Source organism: Megascapheus bottae, chromosome 13 (assembly GCF_031878675.1).
Source record: "Megascapheus bottae isolate mThoBot1 chromosome 13, mThoBot2.hap1, whole genome shotgun sequence".
NCBI lineage: Eukaryota > Metazoa > Chordata > Mammalia > Rodentia > Geomyidae > Megascapheus > Megascapheus bottae.
The window spans coordinates 20,376,753-20,402,986 of record NC_143521.1 but is presented as its reverse complement, the minus strand read 5'-3'; the positions used below and the strand labels follow the sequence as shown (position 1 = coordinate 20,402,986).

Here is a 26,234-nt window from a genome sequence, read left to right as displayed (position 1 = left end):
ACATATACATGCATTCCACACCTCACAACACTACCAAATACAAAACCTACCTTTTGCAACAAGAGGGAAAGTTAAATAGTCTTGAATTAAAACTATACAACAAGGGAAAATGAACAACAAAACAAAACTCACAACTTGGGTAATAAGAAAACCCCAGAGTACTATTTTTTAAATCATTTATGTAATTTCAAAGATCCTAAATATTGCTGTGGAATTAGGAATCAGAGAAAAAAATTCAGAAATAAACAAAAATTTAGCCAGTATTTGTGCTCTGTGCTGAAATCTTTCCTTACTTACCTTCAATGGTGACATTTCACTTCCTTTTCTTTCTACATTTTTAATGTAGAAAAATGATTAATTGAAAAGCCTAACAAGCCAGTGCAAATGGCTGCCTGTGATCTTAGTTAATCAGGAGGCTGAGAACTGAAAATTATAGTTCAAAGCCAATCAAGATGGGAAAGTCCATAAGACTCTTATCATCAATTAACCAGCAAAAACACACAAGTGGAGCTGTAGCTCAAATGGCAGAGCACAATCCTTGAACAAAAAATTTCGGGATAGTGAGTAGGCCCTAAATTCAAACACCAGGTTCAACATAAAACAAACAAAAATCAAAATAACTAACAAAATAGCTAAGCCCTCCTCCAAGTGCATTTATTCCATGTATATTCTATATTCCAAGACATGAAATATTTAACCCAATTCCTTTCTCCTGCAATCACAATTTCAAAAAACATGACAACACACAAAGTTGATCACCACCAAAAACATACAATATAATCCCAAGGGATTTTGAGAAGAGGCAGGCTCTTACCTATCTCCTTCTCACTTTCAAAAGCTGCCATGGGTCGAATATCCTCATTTACATCATGTTCTTCAAATACCATTTCTGGCTCAGTTATGTACTTAGTAGTAAGAGAAGATACCATTTTCTTTCCCTTATGAGAGCCAACATGTGTTCGAACTTCATTCCTTCTGCTTGGAAATATCTCTATGTATCTGTCAAAGTAAAAATAAATACGCACAATTGTTACTGGCTAATTTTACACTGAACTCCTCAAAAATAATCAGGTATATATCATATTTTAAAATACTTAAAATTATCAGGTATATATTTCACTGCTTGTGAGTCCAAAAATAACAGGTAGTGGAAAAATTTAAATTAGACATAGATTTGAAGGCATGAAAAGGTACTCTCAATAGGTCAATAAATTAGTCAATAAATTAATCTTTTTTGCTTCAAGGCTTTACCTTGAATAAATTTGCTTAATACTTTTTGTGCCGGTACCAGGATATGAACTCAAGGCCTTGAGTTTACTCAGCTTGTTGCTCATCTGGTACTCTAAGTCACACCTCAAGCCCAGTGTTTTGCTGGTTATTTTGGAGATGGAGGCTCTTGGATTTTTTTCTGCCTGTACAAAGTACAATTCTCTGTTGCTTGAGTAGCTAGGATTATAAGCATGAGCTACAGGTATCTAACCTATTTCCTCTCCACCCCCCCCACCCCCCCCCCAGGCCTGGAGCTTGAACTCAGGGCCTGGGTACTATCCCTGAGCTTCTTTTGCTCAAGGGTAGCACTCTACCACTTGAGTCACTTGATACTGAGGAACCTAATCCAGGGCTTCATGCATGCTACCTAAGCTCTCTACCACTAACCCACATTCTCAGCATCATATATATTTTCACAATACTTTTTACTGTTTCCCTTCAAAATAACAACTATACTAATGTTAATTGTGCGCATAAGAAATATTCTGGTAACAGTTATGTTTATTTGTTTATCAAAGTTTTCCATTTTGAGTTGAGTCACAAGAGTGAATATACTGGAACCTTAAGTGATAAGTGATAAGCAAAGAAATAACTGGACTTCTGTAAGCAGCATAGGCCAGTAATTCTGACCCTGATATCTCTGCTTTCAGTTCTAAACTATGTTTTGGGGTTTTTTTGCTTGTAATAGTTTAAACTCAGCGTTTTCTCCAGCAGCTTTTTTCGGGCACTCTACCAGTTAATTCTGCCATGCCTCAACAGTTCAGCCCTGTTTAAAAATGCTGGTTATAAGCTAGGCGAGATGACTCATGCCTATAATCCTAGCTACTCAGGAGGCTGGGATATGAGGATTGAGCTTCAAAGCCAGCCTGGGCTTGGAAAGTGAGACTCTTACCTCCAATTAGCCACTACAAAAGTGCAAGGGGCACTGTGGTTCAAGGGGTAGGTCAGTGGCCTTGAGCTAAAGAGCTCAGGGACAATGCCTCAGCCCAGAGTTCAAGCCCCATAACCAACAACAAAAAAAGATTTTTCAGTACAGAGGAGTAGTAGTACTTGCCTATACTCCAGGCATTAGGGAGGCAAAGGCAGAAAGATTACAAATTGGAGGCCAGCCTGGGCTGTAATTCTGTAAGCAGATGCTACTGAAATACACTGGTTTTGGAATGATTTTGTTTGTTGTTTGGGTTTTGTTTTAATTACAAAGGAACTGAGTAAAAAGACTGAAAGTGACTAAAACAGTAATTTAAGATAGGACGATTTTTACTCTTATCTCTAAACTGAGATTGACATAAAACACCTACATAATAATGTGCATTGTACTGTGAACAGAAGACACAGTGTAAGACAACTGACCCAATTCTTCCAAAGCCAATTGCATTTAAGAAAAGCAGAAACAAACAAAGGGGAAACACTCTAATAAGGATGAGAGATGTAGCAAATGTAAAATGTGGCTTATCTAGATTCTATTTCAAACAAATCAACTACTAAAAAGTCATTTTTGGCATACTTAAGAAAATTTGTTTATGTTTTACTAGATAATAAAACATTATTAGATGTGATAACATTTTGACTATGTAAAGTAATGTATTCTTGCCAGGCATGGTGGCTCATGCCTGTAATCCTAGCTACTCAGTAGGTTGAGATTTGAGGATCAAAGTTCAAAGCCAGGTTGTCACACAAGGACCTGAGATTCATTTCCAATTAACCTCTAGAAAAAAAAGGAAGTAGGGCTCAAGGATAAGGTGGTAGCCGTAACCTGAAGAGCTCAGGGGCAGCTCTCAGGCCGAGTTCAAGCCACATGACCCACCAAAAAAAAAAAATATTTTTTAAAATACATACAGGGCCAGCCATCAATGGCTAATTTATAATCCTAGCTATTCAACAGGCTGAAATGTAAGGATGGAGGTTTGAAATCAGCCCGGACAGACAAATTGTCTCCAATTAACCAGCAAAAATCCAGGTTCAGCTCAAGTGGTAGAACATAAAGAACACTAGTCATGAGTGGAAAAACCAAGAACTCTAAAAGCCCTAATTCAAGCCCTAGTACTAACAACACAACAACAAAAATACATACAAAACTGAATACCACAAGTGGTAACCTGCCTAGCCATTCAAAGATCTGAGTACTACCCCCTCCAAAAAGGCACATACGAAAAAAAGGAGAGAGAGCTGCGGAAGATGGCGGCGGTTCAGTGTGAGTCTTTATGAGCTCTTGCCAAGATTCCAGTTCTGGCATCATTGGGGAAAGTTCATACCCAAAGATCGATCTTAAGTAAGCTTTAGCACCACAGAGATCTCAGTCAGAGAGGAGAAAGGCAGGAAACCAGAGCAAGAAGACAACATGGAGCGGCGCTAATCACTCAGAGCTGCCAGGGAGACAAAGCCTCCCTCCAGCACCTAAGCAGACAGTGCTTCTTGGTAGCACAGAACTGCTGGCTCCAGACAGAGCCCGACAGAGCCTGCGCGAGCCCAGAGCCGTCACCTGGCTGTGGCGCAGACCTGTCAGCTTCACGGAACCAGAAAATACAGCAATTTGTGAGTAACTCCATGGAGAAGTTTCCTCTTCTGCTCTCAGAACAGCATTGGGAAGGAATCCCCTTCCCCACCAGCTGAGAGCTACGCCATCTTGACTGCTGTCAAAGACCCTGCCAAACCAACTGGAGCCTGAGAAGTGGTGCTGGCAGCACCGTCATTCAAAAGGGGAAAGGTTTTCCCAGAGGCAGCTTAGCCAGACGTCTGCTCCCAGTGCTGGCAGAAGATCCTTCTCCTGGGAGGGGCTGTGCTCCTGGTAAACAAAGCGCCTCTTGCAACTCCACCGGTTTTCTACTGCTGTACATTCAAGCAAACTGATCAGAAAAACCGCAAAGCCAAATTGCAGGAGAAAAAGACTTTTTGAAGTGTTTGGATGTTGAATTTAGTGGAGACACAAGTTTCCTATCCTGCCCCTGCCTCCCCAAAAAAACTGAAGAATACCCACTTTTTCTCAACCTTTTTTCATTTGCATTTTTACGTGTTTTTTTATCTTATGATTCTTTCCATTTCTGCCCCCCCCCCTTTCCTTCTGTCATTGTGGTCATTCCTAGAAATATAGTGACAGCACTGGGTATAGACTGGATACAATTGATATTTTTATTGATAGTCACCTGCTTTTAATCTGGTTCTTAACCCTAGTATTCCTTGACTAAGAAATCACAATTGTGTAGGATCTCTCCCACCTTTATTTTTTTACTTTTTAAAATTTTTATCATTTATCTTTCCTAGATATATCTTCCTCTTTTCTTTATATATTCTTCTTATTGCTCTTCTTATTTTCATAAGTTTTACCTTATTTTTTCTAAATTTCGTACTCAACTATTTTACCTTTCTATCACCTTAGGTCAGTTATCCTTACGCTATCCCATTTTTTGATTACTATATTAATCTTACGCTCCTACATTACTCTTTTCTTACCTCCCATCTTCTCTTTCATGCTATTTTTCTATCTCTGTTCCTCTGTTCATCCTTCAACTTTTATAATGCATAGATCTATAGTTGATGGTTGTTGAGTAATACTGTATATGTAGGTGTTCAATTATACTGTAGGTCCAGAGGGACTTAAATACAATAGAGATAGGATTATGGGGGGGGGGGGGTTGGTCATAAAACGGTGACTGGTGGTGGTATTATATTTGTAAGTGCACAAAAAGAGAAAGAATGATAGTACCAATCTAAACTTGTGAACATCTATTGTCTGACCAGCTAAAGAGCACTAGGTTGGTTATATCTTAAAAATTGTAATCTTGTGCAGTATTAACCTTGCTCCCATTTACAAATGGGCAGAACAAGAAACAAGAAAAATGGCAAATCAAGGAATAGCATCTCCCACCCAATATAAACAGGCAATGGAGCAGTCAATGGCAAAACTAGGGGAGTCCTCTAAATGCTACTCAAATGCAATAGATAAACATTATTAATGAAAAGTTTGAAAATATGCAGAAAGATACATGAGGAAGCCATATCTAAATGAGATGAAACCATAAAGAAGGTGATACATAAGCATGAGGAAGCTAAAGAAAAATGGTAAAATTCATAGAAGCCACAAACAAAAAGCTGACCAAACTCCAACAAATATCCAATGAGAGTAAAGCTGCTGACCTAATAACTCAAATGGAAAATCAAGGAGTTATAAGTCCATACACAATCTAAAAGAAGAGATGCAAGCCATCAAAAATGAGCAATTGGAAGTAAGGATGATGAACAAAGTAGAAAGTATTGATAGCAGGTTAGACAATGCAGAAGACAGTCTCCAGTGTTGAAGATAATCTAGTTGGTATAGAGAAAGGATAGAATATGAGTCAAACCAAACCTAGGAAATATGAGAGAATGCTTCAGGAGGTCCAAGATATAATTAGGAAGCCTAATTTAAAGCTAATCGGTACTGAGGAGGGCCTGGAGAAAAGAGGTCAATGGTATGGGAAATATACTTCAGGGAATCATCTCAGAGAACTTCCCAAATATCCAGAAGGGCAGGCCCATCCAGATACAAGAAGCTTTTAGAACCCCAGACTTGACCAGAAAAAGACATCCCACTGCCACATTATAATCCATACAGGATCAATAGAGACCAAAGAAAGAATCCTAAAAGCAGCCAGGCAGAAGAGAACAATCACCTACAAAAGAAAACCAATCAGAATAACCACAGATTTCTCATCAGAGACCATGCAAGCACAAAGAGATTGGAAGGATGTCATGCCCTTAAGACATAACAACCAACCAAGAATACTATACCCAGCTAAGCTCTCATTCATAACTGAGGGAACAATAAAAACCTTCCATTCCAAACCAGCATTACAGAAAATTCTCAAAGATGTTCTACACATTGAAAACCAACATAAACATAATACTGACAAAGAAATGGCACCTAAAAATCATACCAGCTAAAGTACTGCAAGAACTGTCAAACCACAGGCCCTAATGAAAGCTTTTAAAAATGGTTTCAATCCTAACCCTCAATATCAATGGACTTAGCTCTCCAATTAAACGGCATAAACTGCCTAGTTGGATTAAAAAGCAAGATCCATCATTCTGCTGTCTTCAAGACACACATCTTGCCCCCCAAAACGAACATTTTTTGAGAGTGAGAGGCTGGAATAAAGTTTATCAAGCTAACTGCCTGCATAAACAGGCTGGAGTTGCCATCCTCATATCAGATAAAATAGACTTCAAACTAAAATTAGTGAAAAAAAAACAAAGAAGGTTATTATATACTAATAAAGGGATGTCTCCTCCAGGAGAATCATCCTAAATATCTACACACCTAATCCCGGAGCACCAAACTTCAAGCAAACTTTACTTTCACTTAAACTACACACAGATCAAAACACAGTGATTGTTGGTGACTTTAACACACCACTCTCACCTATGGACAGATCAACCAGGCAAAAATTCAACAGAGAAACCTCAGAATTGAACAACTGTATAGACCAACTAGATCTAACAGACATCTGCAGATTATTTCACCCAGCAACATCACGATATATGTTTTTTTCAGCAGCACATGGTACATTTTCCAAAACAGACCCCATTTTAGGGCATAAAACAAACCTGTGTAGATTCAGAAACACTGAAATTATTCCCTGCATTTTGTCAGACCACAAGGGCATAAAATTGGAACTGAAGACCAATCTCCACCAACGAAAACGCTGTAACTCATGGAGATTGAACAACACATTGTTGAATCACCAATAGGTCATATCACGGAGATCAGAACATAAATCCAACAGTTTATGAAATTTAACAAAAAGGAGCACACAAAATATCACCTCCTTTAGGACACAGCCAAGGCAGTACTCAGAGGAAAATTTACAGCCCTGAGTGCTTACATTAACAAATCGGAAAAACTGCAAACCAAAAATTTAATGTCGCACCTTAAGCTCTTGGGAAAAGTGCAACAAACCAACTCAAATCCCAGTAGAAGGAAGCAAATTATTAAAATCAAAGCAGAATTAAATGAATTGGAGTCCAAAAAAAAACTATAGAAAAAAGGAGTTAGTTCTTTGAAAAAAAATTAACAAAATTGACAGACCCTGAGCAAATCTTACCAAAAAAAGAAGGGAGCTCACCCAAATAAAATCACAGATGAGAATTGTAATATCAGAAGGTCCAGAGCATCATGATGGAATACTTTTCAAACCTTTATGCCAACAAATTTGAGAATCTAGAAGAAATGGATCAATTTCTAGCCAATATTAACATACCCACACTGAACCAAGAAGACCTAATCCAACTAAACAGACCTATTTCAAGCACTGAAATAGAAATGGCAGTAAGAGACCTTCCACCCAAGAAAAGTCCAGGGCCAGATTGATTCACAACTGAATTCAAAAAGGTCTTTAAAGGGCCGGGAGTTTGGCCTAGTGGTTAAAGTGCTTACCTAGCATGCACGAAGACCCGGGTTCGATTCCTTGGTACCACATACACACAAAAAAGCCGGAAGTGGTGCTGAGGCTCAAGTGGGCTCAAGTGGTAGAGCTCTAGCCTTGAGAAAGTCCAAGGACAGTGCTCAGGCCCTGAGCTCAAGCCCAGGTCTTTAAAGCAGAGCTCACACCAACACTCCTCAAGCTCTTCAACGAAATTGAAAACAAAAGCTCTTTGCCAAACTCATTCTACAAAGCCACCATAACCCTCATCCAAAAACCATACAGAGACTCATCAAAGAAAGAAAACACAGCCATTTCTTTCATGAATATTGATGCAAAACTTCTCAACAAAATACTGCCAACCGTCTTCAGTAACTCATCAAAAAAATTATACACTAGGATAAAACAGGACTCATCACAGGGATGCAAAACTGGTTCAACATACGCAAGTCAATTAATATAATTCAACACATCAACAGGAGCAAGGACAAGAATCACATGATTGTCTCAATAAATGCAGAAAAGGCATTTGACAAGATCCAACATCCCTTTATGCTAAAAGCTCTGGAGAACCTAGGAAACCATGGAACATTCCTCAGTATAATAACAGCTGTGTATGACAAACCCACAGCTAGCATTATACTTAATGGCGAAAAGCTAAAGCCATTTCCTCTAAAATCAGGAACGAGACAAGGATGCCCACTCTCTCCTCTTTAACATAGTATTAGAATTCTTACCCAGAGCAATAAGGCAAGAAGCAATCATAAAGGGGATCCAAATAGGGAAAGAGGAAGTAAAACTTTCCCTCTTTGCAGATGACATGATTCTGTATTTAAAGAACCCTATAGACACCACTCCCAAGCTGCTTGAGCTGACTCAAAACTTTGGAAGGGTAGCAGGGTATAAAATTAACCCTCCAAAATCAACTGCCTGGGGCCGGGAGTTTGGCCTAGTGGTAGAGTGCTTGCCTAGCATGCACGAAGATCCGGGTTCGATTCCTCGGTACCACATACATTAAAAAAAAAGCCGGAAATGGTGCTGAGGCTCAAGTGGTAGAGTTCTAGCCTTGAGGAAATCCAAGGACAGTGCTCAGGCCCTGAGCTCAAGCCCAGGACTAGGAAAAAAAAAAAAAAAATCAACTGCCTTCCTCTATGCCAACAATAAGAGGAACGAGGCAACAATCAGGAAAGCAACGTTTTTTGCAATAGCCTCAAAGAAAATAAAGTACCTAGGAATTCACTTAACTAAGAATGTAAAGGGCCTTTTTGATGAAAAATTTTAAACCCTGAAAAAGGAAATTAAAGCTGAACGGAGGAAATGGAAAAACTTCCCATGCTCCTGGATTGGAAGAATTAACATCGTGAAAATGGCAATCTTGCCAAGGGCTATCTACAAATTCAACACAATAACCATCAATATCCCAATGTCATTCTTTAAAGAAATAGAAGAAGCAATCCAAAATTTCATATGGAATAATAAAAGACCCCGTATAGCAAAAATACTTCTTAGCAGAAAGAACAGCGCAGGAGGAATTTCAATACCAAACTTTAGACTCTATTACAGAGGTATAGTAACCAAAACAGCTTGGTACTGGCACAATAACAGGCCTGAACACCAGACATTAGCTCACAGACCTATGGCCACCTAATCTTTCATAAGGGAGCCAAAAAAATAGAATGGAAGAAAGACAGCCTCTTCAACAAGCGGTGCCGGCAGAAAATAATGTTGGATCCTTCTTTGTCACCCTGCACCAGGATTAACTCCAAATGGATCAAAGACCTCAAGGTAAAAGCAGATACACTGAAAACTTTACAAGAAGGAATAGGAGAAACACTAGGTCTCCTTGGCACAGGTCGAAACTTTAATAGGGACCAAGAAACAAATCAGAGAAAGGCTGGATAAGTGGGACTGCATTAAACTGCAGAGCTTCTGTATGGCAAAGGACATAGCTAGCAAATAACTAGAAAGCCTACAGAGTGGGAGAAGATCTTCACCAACCAAACAATGAACAAAGGCCTCATATCTAAAACATATCAACAGCTCCAAAAATTGAATCACTGCAAAACTCATCTCCAAAGAAACAACCATCCCATTAAAAGATATGCCAAACACTTAAAGAGTCTTCTCTAAAGAAGAAATAAGACACATGAAGAAATGCTCCACATCTCTGGCCATTAAAGAACTGCAAATCAAAACAACTCTAAGATTGCATCTCACTCCAGTTAGAATGGCCAGGATCAAGAAATCTAATAACAACAGATGCTGGAGGGGATATGGCCAGGAGGGATTACTACTACACTGTTGGTGGGAGTGCAAACTCATGCAACCACTATGGAAAGCAGTAAAGTAGTTCCTCAAAAGACTAAACAGAGAGCTCCCCTATGACCCAGCAATTCCACTACTTGGCATTTACCCAACCATCCAGAAACAAGGGCATGCTAAATCCACTAGCACAGTGATGTTCATTGTAGCACTATCTACCATAACAAAGATATGGAACCAACCCAGATGTCCCTCAATTGATTAGTGGATCAACAAGATATGGTATTTATATACAATGGAATTCTATGCTGCTGTCAAAAAGAATGACATTGCCCCATTTGTATGGAAATGGAAAGACTTGGAAAAAATCGTATTTTGTGAAGTAAGCCAAACTCAAAGGAACATAGGCTCAATGGTTTCTTTCATTTGTGATAATCAGTAGAAACCTTGGGCTCTCCTAGCAGAGATTTACAATAGAACAAAACCTAGATTCATAAGGCCATATAGAATGATGCTAAATGAAAGGACCTCCAGGATATAGAAACAAAAGCTGTATAATGAGTGATTGTTGTTCTTAATGTACTGTTATCTCCCATCTCTTTTGCTGTCCCTTGGTTATCTCATATTGTTACAGTATTTCACCTTGTTATCTGATATATTGTATATATGGGTATTTGTTTACTTGAAATTAGATAGCAAAGTGGGGAAAAAAACAAGATGAGGGGTGGGAGGTGAGTAATGGGGACCAAGACATGAGAAAGGGTATCAATGTATGTGAAGTAATGTACCTTCTATCTGGTGAATATAATGTAACCCTCTATTAATTACAATAAAAAAATATATGGAAAAGGAAAAAAAAAGAAGAAAGAAGCTGGGCGTGGTAGTCCATGTCTGTAATGCTAGCTACTCAAGAGGCTGAGATCTGAGGATCAGGGTTCAAAACCAATCAGGGCACAAAATGACCTGAGACTCCTATCTCCAATTAACCTCCAGAAAGGAGAAGTAGGAGTTGGCTCAAGGATAGGGCAGTAGCCTTGAGCTGAAGAGCTCAGGGATACCATCCAGGTCTAGGAGTAGGGTGGTAGCCTCGAGATGAAGAACTGACAGCACCCAGGCAGAGTTCAAGCCCTGTGACTGGGGAAAAAAAAAAGAAATGTAAAATACGTTTAGTCATTCAAGTGTTGGGCATTTGGAGACTCAGTATATATTTTCCCTCCTTTCTATGTTTGGATAATTTTCCAGTCCTATTAAATGCCTTCATCTTGATGACCTCAAGGGTAATACCACTGGCATTACTAGTATCTGCTTTACTTACCGGTTACCAATTTCTTCCCGGTGTTTCAGAAGAGCTTGGCTGGCCATTTCTGGCTCTTGAAACTGGACGTAGGCTTCTCCTGTTTTTCTTCTCCCTCTATAGTCCATTACAAAAGTAATGTCTACAATATTCAGTCCTAGAAGAAAATAAGGATTACAAGTTTGTGCTTCTCATACAATATTTATCTTTAATCCTTAAAATTAACACACCCCTTTATGTACTAATAAAATTTGCTGTTTGTATACTGTTTGGCCAAATCCATATGCTTAAAAGAGGAGACAGATTTATGCAGCCAAAAATTACCTCTTTTTTACTTGGATTTCCAGGATGTTTAGAGTCTACACAACTTTCTCTTCTTAAGGTTTTGGGTTTTTATGTTTGTTTTTGCTGGCCCTGGGTCTTAACTCAGAGCTATATAGCACAGTCCTGGGGCTTTCTCAAGGCTAGAGTTCTACCACTTAAGCCACAGTACAACTTTCAGTTTATGTGTTTGTGGTGCCAAGGAGTCATAACCAGGGCTTCATGCATGCTAGGCAAACACTCCCAGACCTTGTTTTTCATTTTGTTTTTACCCATTGTAATTGTTTTAGGGAACAACAGGCATCTAGTCTAACATCACTACTAATATTGCATATTTTTAGCTAGGTACCCATGGCCCATGCCTACAGTCCTAGCCACTCAGGAGGCTGAGACCTAGAGAATCTCAGTTCAAAGTCAGCCAAAACAGAAGTTTCTTTAATCCTCTATCTCCAAACCAACAAAAAGCAAGGCTGGAGGTATGGCTCCAGTCACAAAATGCCAGTCATGAGCAAGAAAAGCAGAGCAATAGCTGGAAGCCCTAAGTTGAAGCTACACACAAAAGGAAAACAATATGACAAAAAAACTGTATATTTTATAGTCAGCAATTCAGTAATACTGTGGGGAGGAAAGGAAGACTTAAGCTCAGATACTGGGTGCTGTCACTGATCAAGCTTTTTTGTTTTGCTCAAGGTTAAAACTCTATTACTTAAGCCACATCCCCACCTCTGGCCTTTTTGGTGGTTAACTGGAGATAAGTCTCATAGACTTTCCTGCCCAGGGTGGCTATGAACCATGATTTCCAGATTTCAGCCTCCTGAGTTACTGGGATTAAGACAAGTATCAGCCACTGACTCCCAGCTTAATATTTTAAAATTATACAAATTGCTCTAGAAAAATATGGCCACTATTCTAAAAAGGTATACTTTTCAATAGTTAAACCTTTGACATCCCAAAGGTTTACTTGACAGACAGAAACACTTCTAAGGATAAAAGCAAGAGATAGCTGAGTAGGATGGCTCAGACCTAGCAATCCTCGCTACTCAGGAGGCTGAGATCTGAAGATAGAGGTTCAAAGCCAGCATGAGCACTAAAATGTCCATTAGACTCTTATGTGACTCTTATCTCCAATTAATCACCAGAAAACGGGCAATGTCACTGTGGCTCAAGAGATAGGGTGGTAGCTTTGAACTGAAGAGCTCCAGGACAACGCTCAGGCCCAGAGTTCAAGTCCCACGACTGACAAAAAAAAAATAAATTCATAAAATAAAGGAAGAGATGGAACAGGGATAAAATATGAGACCCTCCAAAAAACAAATAACTGCAAAGCACCTGCAAAGAAGTCTATAATGTCTTTCTCAATGCAACTGTAAGGAAGTCCTCGCAAACGAACCACACCATCATTTACTACAGGTGATGATTTGACCTGCAGGTTCTTCATTAAGGCATCTACATCTTCATTATTTATCTCATAGACTAGAAAGGAAAAGGCAAAACAGTTGCAAAATTTATGTTACAAAAGAAGATTTTAAAGATTCAAATATATTACACCATGGGTTGCATTATTCAAGAATTTAAACACAGTTTTAATCCACATGTTCTTCTCTAAAGACATTAGCAAATAACATTTAATAATTGTGAGTATCAGAAACAACCCATTTAATCTTCACAACTTTAATATAAACTTAGTCATTCTCATTTAGGAATAAGAAACAGGCCAGGCTCCTATGGTTCATATCAGTGAGACCTTTATCTCCAAAGACGAGATGTGGGTCAAGTGATAAAGTGCCAATCTTGAATAAGCCAATCAATGTCTCAAGGCCCTGAGTTCAAGACACAGATCACAAGTTGTTATTACAACCACCTTACAATTGTCAATGATCAAATAAAAACTGCCTTGAGATAAAATCTAATGTGATATCTCAAAAGGCCAGGCTCTAATTTCACATACCTTCCACATACCGCTGGCCCATGTACATACGGTGCTTTTCTAAGGCTTTCTGCACATCCTGCTCTGACTCCATTTCAATTAAGGCATCTCCCCTTCGTTTCCCATCTCTATTTAAGAGGAAATGTATTCCATTCTCACTATTTCGGATTCTGCAATCTAAAGACAGATGAGTACAGTCAATTAAAAACAAATGAAACACACACCTCAATTATGCAAGTCACTAGACTACAATTTTCCAACAATGCCAGAACCAAAATGTTTATCGCACATAACGAAAGGGTGCTGTTTGGTGAATGATGGGAAGCAGTAGCAATATAAAGATTATAGAGATAATCAAAATACATCATATGTACATACACACACATGAGCACCATAACAAAACCTGCTAATAACTTAAAAAAGGGGAGAAGGAATAAGGGCAGGAGATTAAGAAAGAACAATAAAAATGAGTATGATTCAAAATACATTATAAGAATATGTGTTATCACAATAAAACCTTTGCATAATTACTTTTGCTAATAAAAATGAATTGTCCATTATTCTTTTTACAGAAATCCTCAGTTACTGAAGTCATCCAAATGCTAATCAAGTAACAGTAACTAAAACATTTATAATTTCAAACAAGCAAACTTTAGCACAGATGCTTATGCTCACCTAACCATTAACAGCAAGTGAGACTAGGCTCTACACAAAATGATTTGTACATCTCAATGTCCCAACATTAGTTCCAAATCACTTAAAGAAATGAAGTATGGGTTGGGAGGAGTTTGGCCTAGTATTAGAGTGCCTGCCTAGCATGCACCAAGACCAGGGTTCAAATCTGAGGTACCACATACATAAAAAAAGCCAGAAGTGGTGCTATGGTAGAGCTGTATCCTTGAGAAAGCCCAAGGACAGTGCTCAGGCCCAGAGTTCAAGCCCGGGACTGGGGGAAAAAAACAGCCAACACAAAATGGGGCAGGAGTCATGGCTCAAGTGGTAGAGCACCTGCCTAGCAAGACAGAAATGAGTTCAATCCCCAGTACTACAAACACACAAATATACACAAACACACACACACAAACATAATAAACCTTTGCACAGTAATTTAACTTTTTCTTCTTTTCATTACATGTCTATACTGTGTATTTCTCATAATGCAAGTCAAAGACATAAATTGCAAATGGCTTTATACAATGCTTAACTCACATATACTACGTATATTTAAGGCATAGACTCAGTTCTATCCTCCAAAAACCTTCTTAAGGGGAAAATTTAAGTATCACAGAAGCCAGGTTTCTGGTAGTTCATGCCCACAATCCTATCTACTCAGGATGGCGAGATGTGAGGACTGAGGTCCAAAACAAGCTTAGGTAGGAAAGTCCATGACAGTCTTATACTCCAATTAATCACCAAAAGGTTGGAAGTTATATTGTGCTTAAGTAATAGAACAATAGCCTTGAACAAACAAAAACAAAAAAAAACCTAAGAAACAGCACCCTAGGTTCAAGCCTTACGACCAGTACGAAAAAAGGAACTAAAGAGTAACCACAGTATTATTGTATTTGTGCATGTAATCTTCTACTCGAAAATAGGCATGGGGGGCTGGGAGTTCAGCCTAGTGGTGCAGTGCTTGCCTAGCATGCACGAAGACCTGGATTCAATTCCTCGGTACCACACACATAGAAAGAGCCAGAGGTGGTGCTGTGGCTCAAGTGGTATGGTTTTAGACTTGAGAAAGCCCCAGGTCAGTGCTCAGACCCTGAGTTCAAGCCGTAAGACTGGAAAAAAAAAAATGTGTATTATATAAACACTAATTTTTCTTTTTTCTTTTTGCCAGTCCTGGGTTTCAGCTTACAGGCTAAGCACTGTCCTTGGACTTTCTCAAGGCTAGAGCTCTACCATTTGAGCCTCAGCACCACTTCCAGTTTTTTTCTACATATGTGGTACATGAGGAATTGAACCCAGGTCTTCGTGAATGCTAGGCAAGCACTCTTCTACTAGGCTAACCTCCCCGCCCATAAACACTACTCTTAAACCTCAGTAAATCTGAGTTTTTGTTATGCATCATGCATTAAAACTTCAGAGAAAAGCGATTTAATACCCTGTATTTTTCACATTATTTCTGTTATATTCACAAAATCTTTACATCTGTACACCACCAACACAGTACCTACCTATCATGTCACATGGTCTGAATATATAACTAACCAGAATGAAACAATTCCAACCATCAAAAATGGTACCTCCTGCAGAGCTGGACTTCAGTTTATAAAAACCACATTTCATTCATACAAAATTTAAAAACACAAGTAATATATACCTGAGAAAAAGTTAAGCACATCCTCCACAGTGCATGACCAAGGTAATCCTTGAGCGCGAATGAGATAAACATCATCCACTTCTTCCCCTAACTTAGATGAGGACAACTCGTACTCAGGCAGTGGTGGAAGGTCTTCCAGGTAGGTAGTTTTGGAATCCTTTCAGGAGAAAAGAAATGTAAAAATATTTTTTAACCATCTACCTAGAAAACGTTTATTTCTACAAATAAATGTTCTAGATGTTCATATCATTTTGGAAGTGGGGGGAAAAATCATTTCACAAGGTGGGCATGGTGGCTCATACCTGTAATCCTAGCTACTCAGGAGGCTGAGATTTGAGGATCACAGTTCAAAGCCAGCCTAGGCACTACAGTCTGTGAGACTCTTTTCTCCAATTAACTACCAAAAAGCTGGAAGTGGTGCTGTGGCTTAAGGGGCAGGGCAGTGTCCTTGAGATGAAGAGCTCAGGGAAAACTTCACATCTAACATGTCACATTTGGCTTACATTGAATATACTAAATATGTGTAATGTAGTAGTTTGGAAGTCATGAATTTTATTCTGAGCTTATTCTTAAATTCATCAACTCCAAATTTATTTATTTACTTATTTTGCCAGTCAAACTCCTGGCCCCATCAACTCCAAATTTTACCTAGTGACTTTTTTGTTTTATGACAGGACCCTCCCTGCTCTATCCTCCTGCCTCAGGGATCCCAGAAATAACTGTTTTAGTTAAGGCAGTACGAGAAGGACCCTTTGGGACCAGGAGTTTCGACTAGTGGTAGAGTGCTTGCCTAGCATGCACAAAGACCCAAGTTCAATTATTCAGTACCACATATATAGAAAAAAGCCAGAAATGGTGCTGTGGCTCAAGTGGTAGAGCTCTAGCCTCGAGAAAGCCCAAGGACAGTGCTCAGGCCCTGAGTTCAAGCCCCATGACTGGCCAAAAAAAAAGTCCTTTCAATAAATGAGTGCATCCTACTGACATTGCACTACCATATTAATCCCCATCTCAAAGACTTTCGTCTCTTTAATGAGTACACAAGATAATATATTGTAAGGGATATAATCAACATACAAAATCCTATAGAAATTTAAAAGAGTACTAACAGAAAAAGAATCAGAGCATGAGGGGCCGGGAGTTTGGCCTAGTGGTTAAAGTGTGTGCCTAGCATGCATGAAGACCCGGGTTCGATTCCTCGGTACCACATACATAGAAAAAAGCCGGAAGTGGTGCTGAGGCTCAAGTGGTAGAGCTCTAGCCTTGAGAAAGTCCAAGGACAGTGCTCAGGCCCTGAGCTCAAGCCCAGGACTGGCAAAAAAAAAAAAAGAATCAGAGCATGAAATGAGCTCTGAAGGAAACAGCCATTCCAGTTTTAAGAAATGAGGGGAAAGCCAGGCATGTTAGCTCACACCTGTAATCCTAGCTACTCAGGAGGCTGAGATTTGAGGATCACGGTTCAAAGCCAGCCTGGGCACTGAAGACCACCGATTAGCCATCAGAAAACTGGAAATGGCACTGTGGCTCCAGGGGTGAGGCGGTAGCCTTGACTTGAAGAGCTCAGGGACAACATCCAGGCCCAGAGTTCAAGTCCCACAACCAACCAAAAAAATAAAATAGAGGGGAAGAAGCAGTATGAACAAAGGCGTACTTTGGGGGTGGGGGGAGAGGAGTCTGTCTTGGGGCTTGAACTCAGGGCCTGAGCCCTGCCCTTGGACTTTTCTCATGGATAGTGCTCTACCTCTTGAGCCACAGCACAGTTTCAAGCTTTATCAGTGTATGTGGTACTGAGCAATTAAAGCCAAAGCTTCATGCATTGTAGGCAAGCACTCAACCATTAGGCCACACTCCCAGCCCGAACGCAAACTTTTGTTTGGGATTTTTTTTTTTGCCAGTTGTGGGGCTTGAACTCAGGGCCTGAGCACTGTCCTTGGACTTTTCTCAAGGCTAGTGCTCGACCACTTGAGCCACAGCACCACTTCCAGCTTTTTTTCTATGTATGAGGAATCAAACCCCGGTCTTTGTGCATGCTAGGCAAGCACTCTACCACTAGGCCAAACTCCCAGCCCCAAGGCATACTTCTAAAAATGCAATTAATCCTACTTTTCTGATCGGCAGAACACAAACATGAGCCAAAGAAGATGACTGGCAAAAGGAACTTGGTACCACATAGCAGGAAGGCTTAAAGTGTGGGATTAAATGTGTGTCCTTCACTTGATAAGCAAAAGAAAGGTAATGAAGACAATGGTGAGTGGGTTAAGTCAACAAGGCAGCAGGAGGCCTTGGAAAGATCAATCTGTCAGACTAAATAAGGGAAATATAAAAGTCAATGGCTTCAGTGTGAGGTAACAGGAGCCTGAGACTTACCTAGAGTACTCTATTTTATGACTAAGCCAAAATGGTAATGTGGAAGTAGTTCTTACTACTTCCACAAAAAGCACGACATCCATTTACAGAGCAACAAGGCTCTAGTACTTAAAAATCTACGGGGCTAGGGTTAGACTATCTGTGCTCTATTCATGTTTCATACAAAACTGTCTAATTTTAAGGTCCCAAGGATGAATGCAAGCAATCTGGATACTAAATAGGTCTTGTCACCTTCGCTAATTTCACCGGGGGGTGGGGGGGAGGGGAGTATAGGGTAAGGGAAGCCAGTTGTTTTAAAGCAACTTTCCTCATTTTCCCAGAATTCTGTAAGCATCACAAGCTTTTGACAGAGAAGGGCAGCAGAAGCATTGGGCCAGGATTCAAAAAAAATTAGCTCAGCTACTGGCAAACAGAAGCCTTCATGATTAGCCTCCTAGTTTCCATAAATTCAAGGAGAAGCACAAATTGAATAAAATAAACACGACCCAAATAAACATCAGGAGGCAGGCAATCCAAAAGGGAGCAGACACTTCCCAGGTGCCACGTAACCAGCATCGAGAACGCTTCATCCGAAAGGCACAAAACAATTGCAATCTCATCTCTTAATATAAAATAAAATAGGAGATAGGGGGAAAGTATCAGAAAATTACAGACAATTGGGGCCCCCGAACACCCTCGCCCCGCACCCCTCCTCCCCCCACCAATCTCACAACTGTTCTCAGAGCCCGCAGCGACCCACAGTCCTAAAGCACCTTCTGCCAAAGGCCGTGGAGGTGCAAAGGTGACCTTCAGTAATGTGGGGCAGCCCGGCTCTCGGAGGGACCCAGACGGGGCACGTGGGGGCGAGCCCACGCCGCTCGGAGCGTGACCCGGGCCTCCGGGCCTAGAGCCGCGGCAGGCCGGGGAACTCCTCACCCACCCTCCCTCCCACCCCGCGGGTGCAGAGCTAGAAGGATGCGGGGTCGGGGAGCGTCGGCAATCCCGCAAAACCTACCATGGGCCCGGCGGAAAACAAGGCCTCAACATTCACCCCAGCCACACTTACACTGCCCAACCGACCGACCCAAGTGGACGGGGGGGGAGGAAGAACAAAACAAGGAGAAAACCCGAGGCCCTGAGACCGCGTCCCTAGTCCCCGTGCCCAATAGGAGGACGGAGGGAGGCGGGTGTGCGGCGCGGGGGGCCGAGCCCCGGGCGCGCGCGCGCCACGCACGCGAAGGGACGCGCGCCGAGGAGGGTCCCCGGCGCGGCGCCCACGTACCTGGCAGTAACCCTGCGCCGGCCCCGCCGCCGCGGCCAGCGCCTGAGGCAGCAGAGGAGCGCGCAGGGCCGCGTAGGAGGCGGCCGCAGGCGGAAGGCCCGCCAGCCTCCTGGCGGGCACGGGCCCGGAGTGAAGGCCCTGCGTCTGGGAGGCGGCGGCCGCGGCGGCCCCGAGGAGCAGCAGCAGGCGGCGCCGGCCCGACACTCCCGACGGGAAGGAGCCGGCCGCCGAGTAGAAAGGCAGACAGGCGGCACCGGTGCGCCGGCAGCTGCTGCAGTTACAGCCGCAACCCCGGAGCAGCGCCCCGAGGACCCAGCGCGTCCCGGCCATGGACTCCACAGGCGACCCGGGGTCGGAAGGCGGCGTTTACCGCGGCCGCGTGAGCGCGGGGAAAGCGGAACCCAAGGCGGGCGAGACGCGAGCGGCACATGCGCCGCGGGGGCGGTGCGAGGCAGGCGGGGGCGGAGGAGCGCGCGCAGCCCCGCCCCGACTCCGCCCCCGAGGCCGGGGCGGGGCTGCGCGAGGGCGAGTGGGGCGCGGGACCCTGCTAGAATGTTCTCCCTGAGGCTGGGAGACTGGAAGGCCCCAGGACCTTCCCCCTGTGGATGGGGCCGAGACGCGCAGGGCAGGACGTGCTCGCCCAGTCAGTGATAGGCGGGGCGAAGGACCTGTGCTAGGTAGGACTGGTGGCACCCCACTCACCCCCAACTTGCAGGAGGGCAGCTTTCTTTGTTTTAAAATGAAATGCTTGCTTTATGTGGATAATGCGAGTTGCAAAGATGAACCCTTCCCGAATGATACCTGGTAGTCACAAGTGCACAGGTGGAGATTGCCAAATAAATGATGACTGGCTGGCTCTGTTTTCACTTTACCTCCAGTGGCCAGACCCTATCAATGACGAACCTGATAAAGGTGAAGGCAAATGCAAAGTCTTAAAAGTTTAAAAAAGGGGGGCCGGGAGTTTGGCCTAGTGGTAGAGTGCTTGCCTAGCATGCACGAAGACCCGCGGTTCGATTCCTCGGTACCACATGCGTAGCAAAAAGCCAGAAGTGGTGCTGTGGCTCAAGTGGTAGAGCCCTACCACTTGAAAAATCCAGGAACAGTGCTCAGGCCCTGAGCCCAAGCCCAGGACTGGCACAATTTCCGGGCACCAGTGAATCTGACTCCAGTTAACCACTAGGAAACTGGGAGTAGCACTGTGACGCAAGTGGTAGAACACTAGCCTTGTGCTGAAGAGCTCAGAGACAGCACCCAGGCTCAGACTCCCACCCCCAACTCCCACCACCAAAAGAATCATGGAGTAAACATTGTGAAGATTTAATTTTTATATAAAGAGCTTAAAAAGTCAAGGTTTTTGAACTAAAATAAAATGCTTTTCCTGTTTTTGTAAGAGGCAAATTAATGTCTCCTTATCATCACATAAAATATCACACACACACACAGGCACTCCTCTTAGGGCTGGGGTATATAGTCCAGCAGTAGATGACTGGCCTAACATGCCCAACACTTGATTTCTATTCCTAGCACAGTAAGAGGGAGAGGAACAAAACTACACTTTTTTTTTCCTTTTGTTTTGCCGGTCGTGGAGCTTGAACTTAGGTCCTGGGCACTGTCCTTGGACACTTTTTGCTCCAGGCTAGCACTCTGCCACTTGTGCCAAAGTGCCATTTCTGGCTTTTTCTGTGTATGTGGTACCAAGGAATCAAACCCAGGGCTTCATGAATGCTAAGTAAATACTCTACCATTAGGCCATGCTCCCGGTCCCAAAATTGCCCTTTTTATTGTGGAAAATCATAGTATACAATGAGCTTCCAGAACAAAAGAAATTCTTAGCACTTTTTAATTTTTTTTTTAATGTTTCATCTTTCCTTATTTTCTTGTACAGAACAGGGTAAAAACTTCAGTTACTTTTTAATATTCATCTTAAAGTAATAATATCTTTTTTCTGTATAGAATCCTAATATGTAGCCCGGGCTGGCTTCAAACTCAAAATCCTCCTGCCCTAGCCTCCAGAGTGCTGAGACTGTAGAAGTGAACTATTATGCTCAGATCAGGTTTAAGGGAATATCTAAAATCTCTTGTGTACCACGGGTTCAGGAATAGAGTCCATGAATGAGCAATATCTAAGCCTAAAAAAGTCAGTTGTTTCAGTGCCAATCACACACAAAAAAATTCCCGGTTTTTTTTTTTTTTTTTTTTTTTGGTCTGTCATGAGTCTTGAACTCAGCCTGGGCATTGTCCCTGACCCCTTCAGCTCAAGGCTACTGCCCTACCCCTTGAGCCACTTCTAGTTTTCTAGCCATTGGTTGGAGATAAGAGTCTCACAGAGGACTTTAGTGCCTAGGCTGGCTTCGAACCATGATCCTCAGATCTCAGCCTCTTGAGTAGCTAGGATTACAGGTGTGAGCCACTGTGCCCGGCTAAAAAGTTCCAGTTTTTACAAATAAAAATGTAAAGTTGGGCTGAGAACATGGTAGCGTGCTTGCCTAGCATGCTTGAAGCCCTGGGTTCGATTCTTCCATATCGCATACATAGAAAAAGCCAGAAGTGGTGCTGTGGCTCAAGTGGTAGATCTCTAGCTTTGAGAAAAGCCCAAGGACAGTGCTCAGGCCCTGAGTTCAAGCACTGAGACTGGCAAAAAGAAAAAGGTCTTAACAATCTTATCCTTTTTTTGTTTTTAATATCAGTACTGGGGCTTGAATTTAGGGCACAGGGCATTGTCCCTTTTCTTTTTTGGTTAAAGCTAGTGCTTTGCCACTTGATCCATAGCTCCACTTTGTGCTGTCTCATGGTTAACAGAAGTTAAGAGTCTCACAGACTTTTCTGCCTGGACTGACTTTGAACCTTAATCCTCAGAGTTCAGGGTTCTGAATAGCTAGGTTTACATCATAAGCCAAGATTATTTGAGGTAGTGCTGACAAAGACCAGACAAAGCAGAAGTGAAGAAATGGGGAAGTACAAAATAAAAACTGCTTTTGTAGGCAAAAACAAGAATAAGGCAGTAGTAAAGTCTTGTTTTATTTGGACTGAGTGTGATGAAATTAGAGTGTGCTAAAAAGATGTTGGGAAGGACTTGGTTGATAAAAACTTAAGTAGCCAAGAGAAGATAAACATTGAGTTGATGTGTGGATCCTGAGTAAAGTAAAAGAAGGCATCAAAGCCCTAGTGTAAGAATTAGCTTTAAACGGAGATTTTTTTGCCACCCTTTCTATAAACCATAAGTCATACTGTTTTCTAGTATAGTTACTTTGCACTTATAGTAATCTTTACCTCATGGCACGTACAGGTTGTCATCTACTTCTTTGGTGGTTTTAGAGGCAGAACCAATTTTGATTTCAAGGAGAACAGGAGAAAGGAGAAAAACAATGATCTCTAGGAAAGTGATCAAAATAAATCCTCACAGTTATAAAGAGTACATTATTATGAGCTGGGAGAGAGGCTAGCAGGGAGTAATGGTTCTGGTGACTAATAAATACATGAGGAATTCATTTTATTATCTGTGTCCTTCAATTCTCAGAGGTGAACATGCTTTTCTTCTGATATGCAAGGAAGCTGCATTCATCTGAAAGGGTCCCACGGAACAACCTTCTTTGCACTTGAAAGAAGTGAAAAATCATGAACTATAGATGTCAACAAGCCTAGGGTAGCAAAAGGAAAAGGAATTAAAGTCACGCACCATAAAGAAATAGTGCCCATTTGTGTAACCTGTGATTAAGGAGCTATTCATCACTCAAGATTAAAGGAAGTTTATTAGGTTGAGTATATTCAAAGAGATAGGAGAATTGAGGTTACCAGTTATTTTCAAAGAAAGGCAAAGAATGCATTTTATAATCACTCTCATTACCTTATTCTCCTTTCTGACAAGAAAAAAGATCTGCCAGGTCCACAAACTCAAAGATTTGCTTTGACTACATTCTCATGTGTTCCTTAGATTAGCTTTGTAAGTGGCTTATATTCATTATTATTAAGCCCATACTTAAACAGCTTTCGTGACTGATACATGAAGTGCTTTTTTTTCTGTGAAGAAATAAAATACAGGTACTTTGGATTAACACCTAGCCAACCATTGCAACTTAAAATACTGTTTCTTAGAATCTTCACTTGTTGAAATTAAAATAGAGGGGGCTAGGGGTGCGGCCTAGTGATAGAGTGATTGCCTGGCATGCACAAAGCCCTGGGTTCAATTCTTTGGTACCACATACACAGAAAAAAGCCATAAGTGGTGCTATGGCTAAAGTGGCAGAGCGCTAGCCTTGCGCAAGAAATATCGAAGGACAGTGTCCAGGCCCTGAGTTCAAGCCCCAAGACTGGTTAAAGAAAAAAGAAATTAAAATAGAGTACTGGGAAAGATGATTGGCTGATTTGTTATCTAAATGAAATAATCCATCAAGAAATAGAAAAATCCTGGGGTGCTGAATGATGAAAGGGGTTACTCTGATTGAGATGTATTGTGCACATAAATTGACTTGTTAAACTGAAACCTCTGTACAACTGTCAAAGTAAAGAAAATGAAGGAAGAAAAGGAGGGGGGGCAGGAGTTTGGCCTAGTGGTAGAGTGCTTGCCTAGCATGCACGAAGACACGGGTTCGATTCCTCGGTACCCCATATACATAGCAAAAAGCCGGAAGTGGTGCTGAGGCTCAAGTGGTAGAGTGCTAGCCTTGAGAAAGTCCAAGGACAGTGCTCAAGCCCTGAGCCCAAGCCCAGGACTGGCAAAAGAAAAAAAAAAAAAGGAGGGGGGGAGGATGGAAGGGAGGAAGGAAGGAAGGACTTGAAAAATAAAAATGAAAGCATTGATTTAAATTGGAATAACATCTTTGTTTCTATTTTTCTACTTGATAAAGTTTTGCAGGCTTACTCTGGGGCTCAAATAATCCTTCCAGCCTCAACTTCCTGAGTAGCTGTGACTCCAGGCAAATGCTACCACATCTAGCTCTAAAAAAATATGTGGGACTGGGAGTAGGGCCTAGTGGTAGAGTGCTTGCCTAGCATGCACAAAGCCCTGGGTTTGATTTCTTAGTACCACATGCACAGAAAAAGCCAGAAGTGATGTTGTAACTCAAGTGGTAGAACACTAGCCCTGAGGAAAGCCCAAGGACAGTGCTCAGTCCCTGAGCTCAGTCTGCAGAACTTGTTAAAAAAAAAAAAATTGTACTTCCAGGTGCTGGTATCTCATGCCAATAATACTAGCTACTCAGGAGACTAAGATCTGATGATAAAGGTTCAAAGCCAGGGAGAGAAGAAGAGTCCTTAAAACTTTTATTTACAGTTAACAAGCAAAAAGCCAGAAGTAGAGATGAGGCACCAGTGGCAGAGCACCAGCCTTGAGCCAAAAAGCCAAGCAATAGTATGAGGTCCTGAGTTCAAGCCTCAGTAACACTACACACACTTCTTCCCTAGTAACACTACTTAACACTAAACTATTAAATATGTATATTGTATTTCTTAGTGAATCTTAAGTGTCAGCATCTTCAGTATCAGAATAATTATAAGGAATTGGTTTATTTCAGATAAATGAGGCAATAAGAAATGATTTATCTATGACTGTTAAGATAGTACTTAGGCCCTGAATTCAAGCCCCAGGACTGGAAGGGAAAAAAAGAGATACTTTGTGTCCTATATGCAGTTATTTCTATTTTTTTCCTGTGTTAGTTTTCTGTACCCTTTGTTTTATATATAAGCTTATCTGGTGTGTGGAAAGGAAAAGAAATCACAGAAACTGGAGAATAAAGGATTAACTAATGCAACAATGATATTCACTTGACAGTATGTTGCAAATGAACTATACAACTTGGGGGTAGGGGAGTAGGAAAACTAAGTGGGAGAAAATGAGGGAGAGAATAACAGTGTTTAAAAGAAATTACTCACTATCTTACTTTTATAACTGTAACCTCCCTGTTCATCATCTTTACAATAAAAATAACAATAATTTTTTTAAAAGACAGTAAAGTTTGGCCTACTGGTAGAGTACTTGCCTACCATGCACAAACACCAGGATTCAATTCCTCAGTATTATATACATAGAAAAGCCAGAAGTGGTACTGTGGCTCAAGAGAACTAGCCTTGAGGAAAAAGCCCAAGGACAATGCTCAGGTCCTGAGTTCAACCCCTAGGATTAGCAGAAAAGAAAAGAGACAGTACTACTATGTGAAGCTCAAAATGAAATGATGGAGAATAGATAGATAGATAGATAGATAGATAGATAGATATAATTTATTTATTTTGCCAGTCCTGCCTGAGCACTGTCCTTGGACTTTCTTAAGACTAGAGCTCTACCACTTGAACCTCAGTACCACTTCTGGCTTTTCCTATGTATGTGGTACCAAGGAATCTTTGTGCATGTTAGGCAAGCACTCTACCACTAGGCCAAACTTCTGGCCCAAGAATAGTTATATTTAGAAAGGTACAGTGTTAGTCTTTTGCAGTGTAGCTCCTAGGCAAGTCAGCAACTAGTAGTGTAAAACCAGGACCCAAGACTCTGAGCATCAAGTGAGGTAAGATATAAATGAAGCATGTGAAATCTCAGTGAACAGGCACTATGCCAAGTAATCATCTTTTTAAACTTAGCACAAAACCTAAAGCATGCAAAATTATGTATACAAGTAAGTGTGCAGATGCAAATAGTTTGCCTGTAACCACTGCACTCTAGCTTTCCAGTTATCAAAGGTACGTACTGTTAGCAGTTAGTTGGGCATCCTTTCAAAGATGATTTTTGCAGTGTTTTGTCACTTTTTAAATTTGATGATTCCAGCAGCTGCTGGTAGCTCAGGCCTGTAATCCTAACTAGATCTCAAGAAGCTGGATTCTGAGGATCAAGG

General features: G+C 41.4%; 1 protein-coding gene across 2 annotated transcripts in view; it reads right to left on the bottom strand.

Annotated features, from left to right (window-relative positions):
* The window catches only part of Grsf1 (G-rich RNA sequence binding factor 1), a 62,834-nt gene that overhangs the window by 5,641 nt on the left and 30,959 nt on the right, over positions 1 to 26,234 (bottom strand). Inside the window, exons 1-6 of one of the 2 annotated variants that reach the window (XM_090343456.1) lie at positions 19,417 to 19,780; positions 15,792 to 15,948; positions 13,490 to 13,645; positions 12,871 to 13,014; positions 11,242 to 11,377; positions 815 to 999 (exon numbers count right to left, since the gene is read on the bottom strand). In XM_090343456.1, the coding sequence (XP_090199582.1) occupies positions 815 to 999; positions 11,242 to 11,377; positions 12,871 to 13,014; positions 13,490 to 13,645; positions 15,792 to 15,948; positions 19,417 to 19,746 (1,108 nt within the window). In that variant the 5' untranslated portion in view covers positions 19,747 to 19,780. Of the gene's footprint in view, positions 1 to 814; positions 1,000 to 11,241; positions 11,378 to 12,870; positions 13,015 to 13,489; positions 13,646 to 15,791; positions 15,949 to 19,416; positions 19,781 to 26,234 lie in introns of those variants that run through there. The other variant, XM_090343457.1, reaches the window with a different exon arrangement.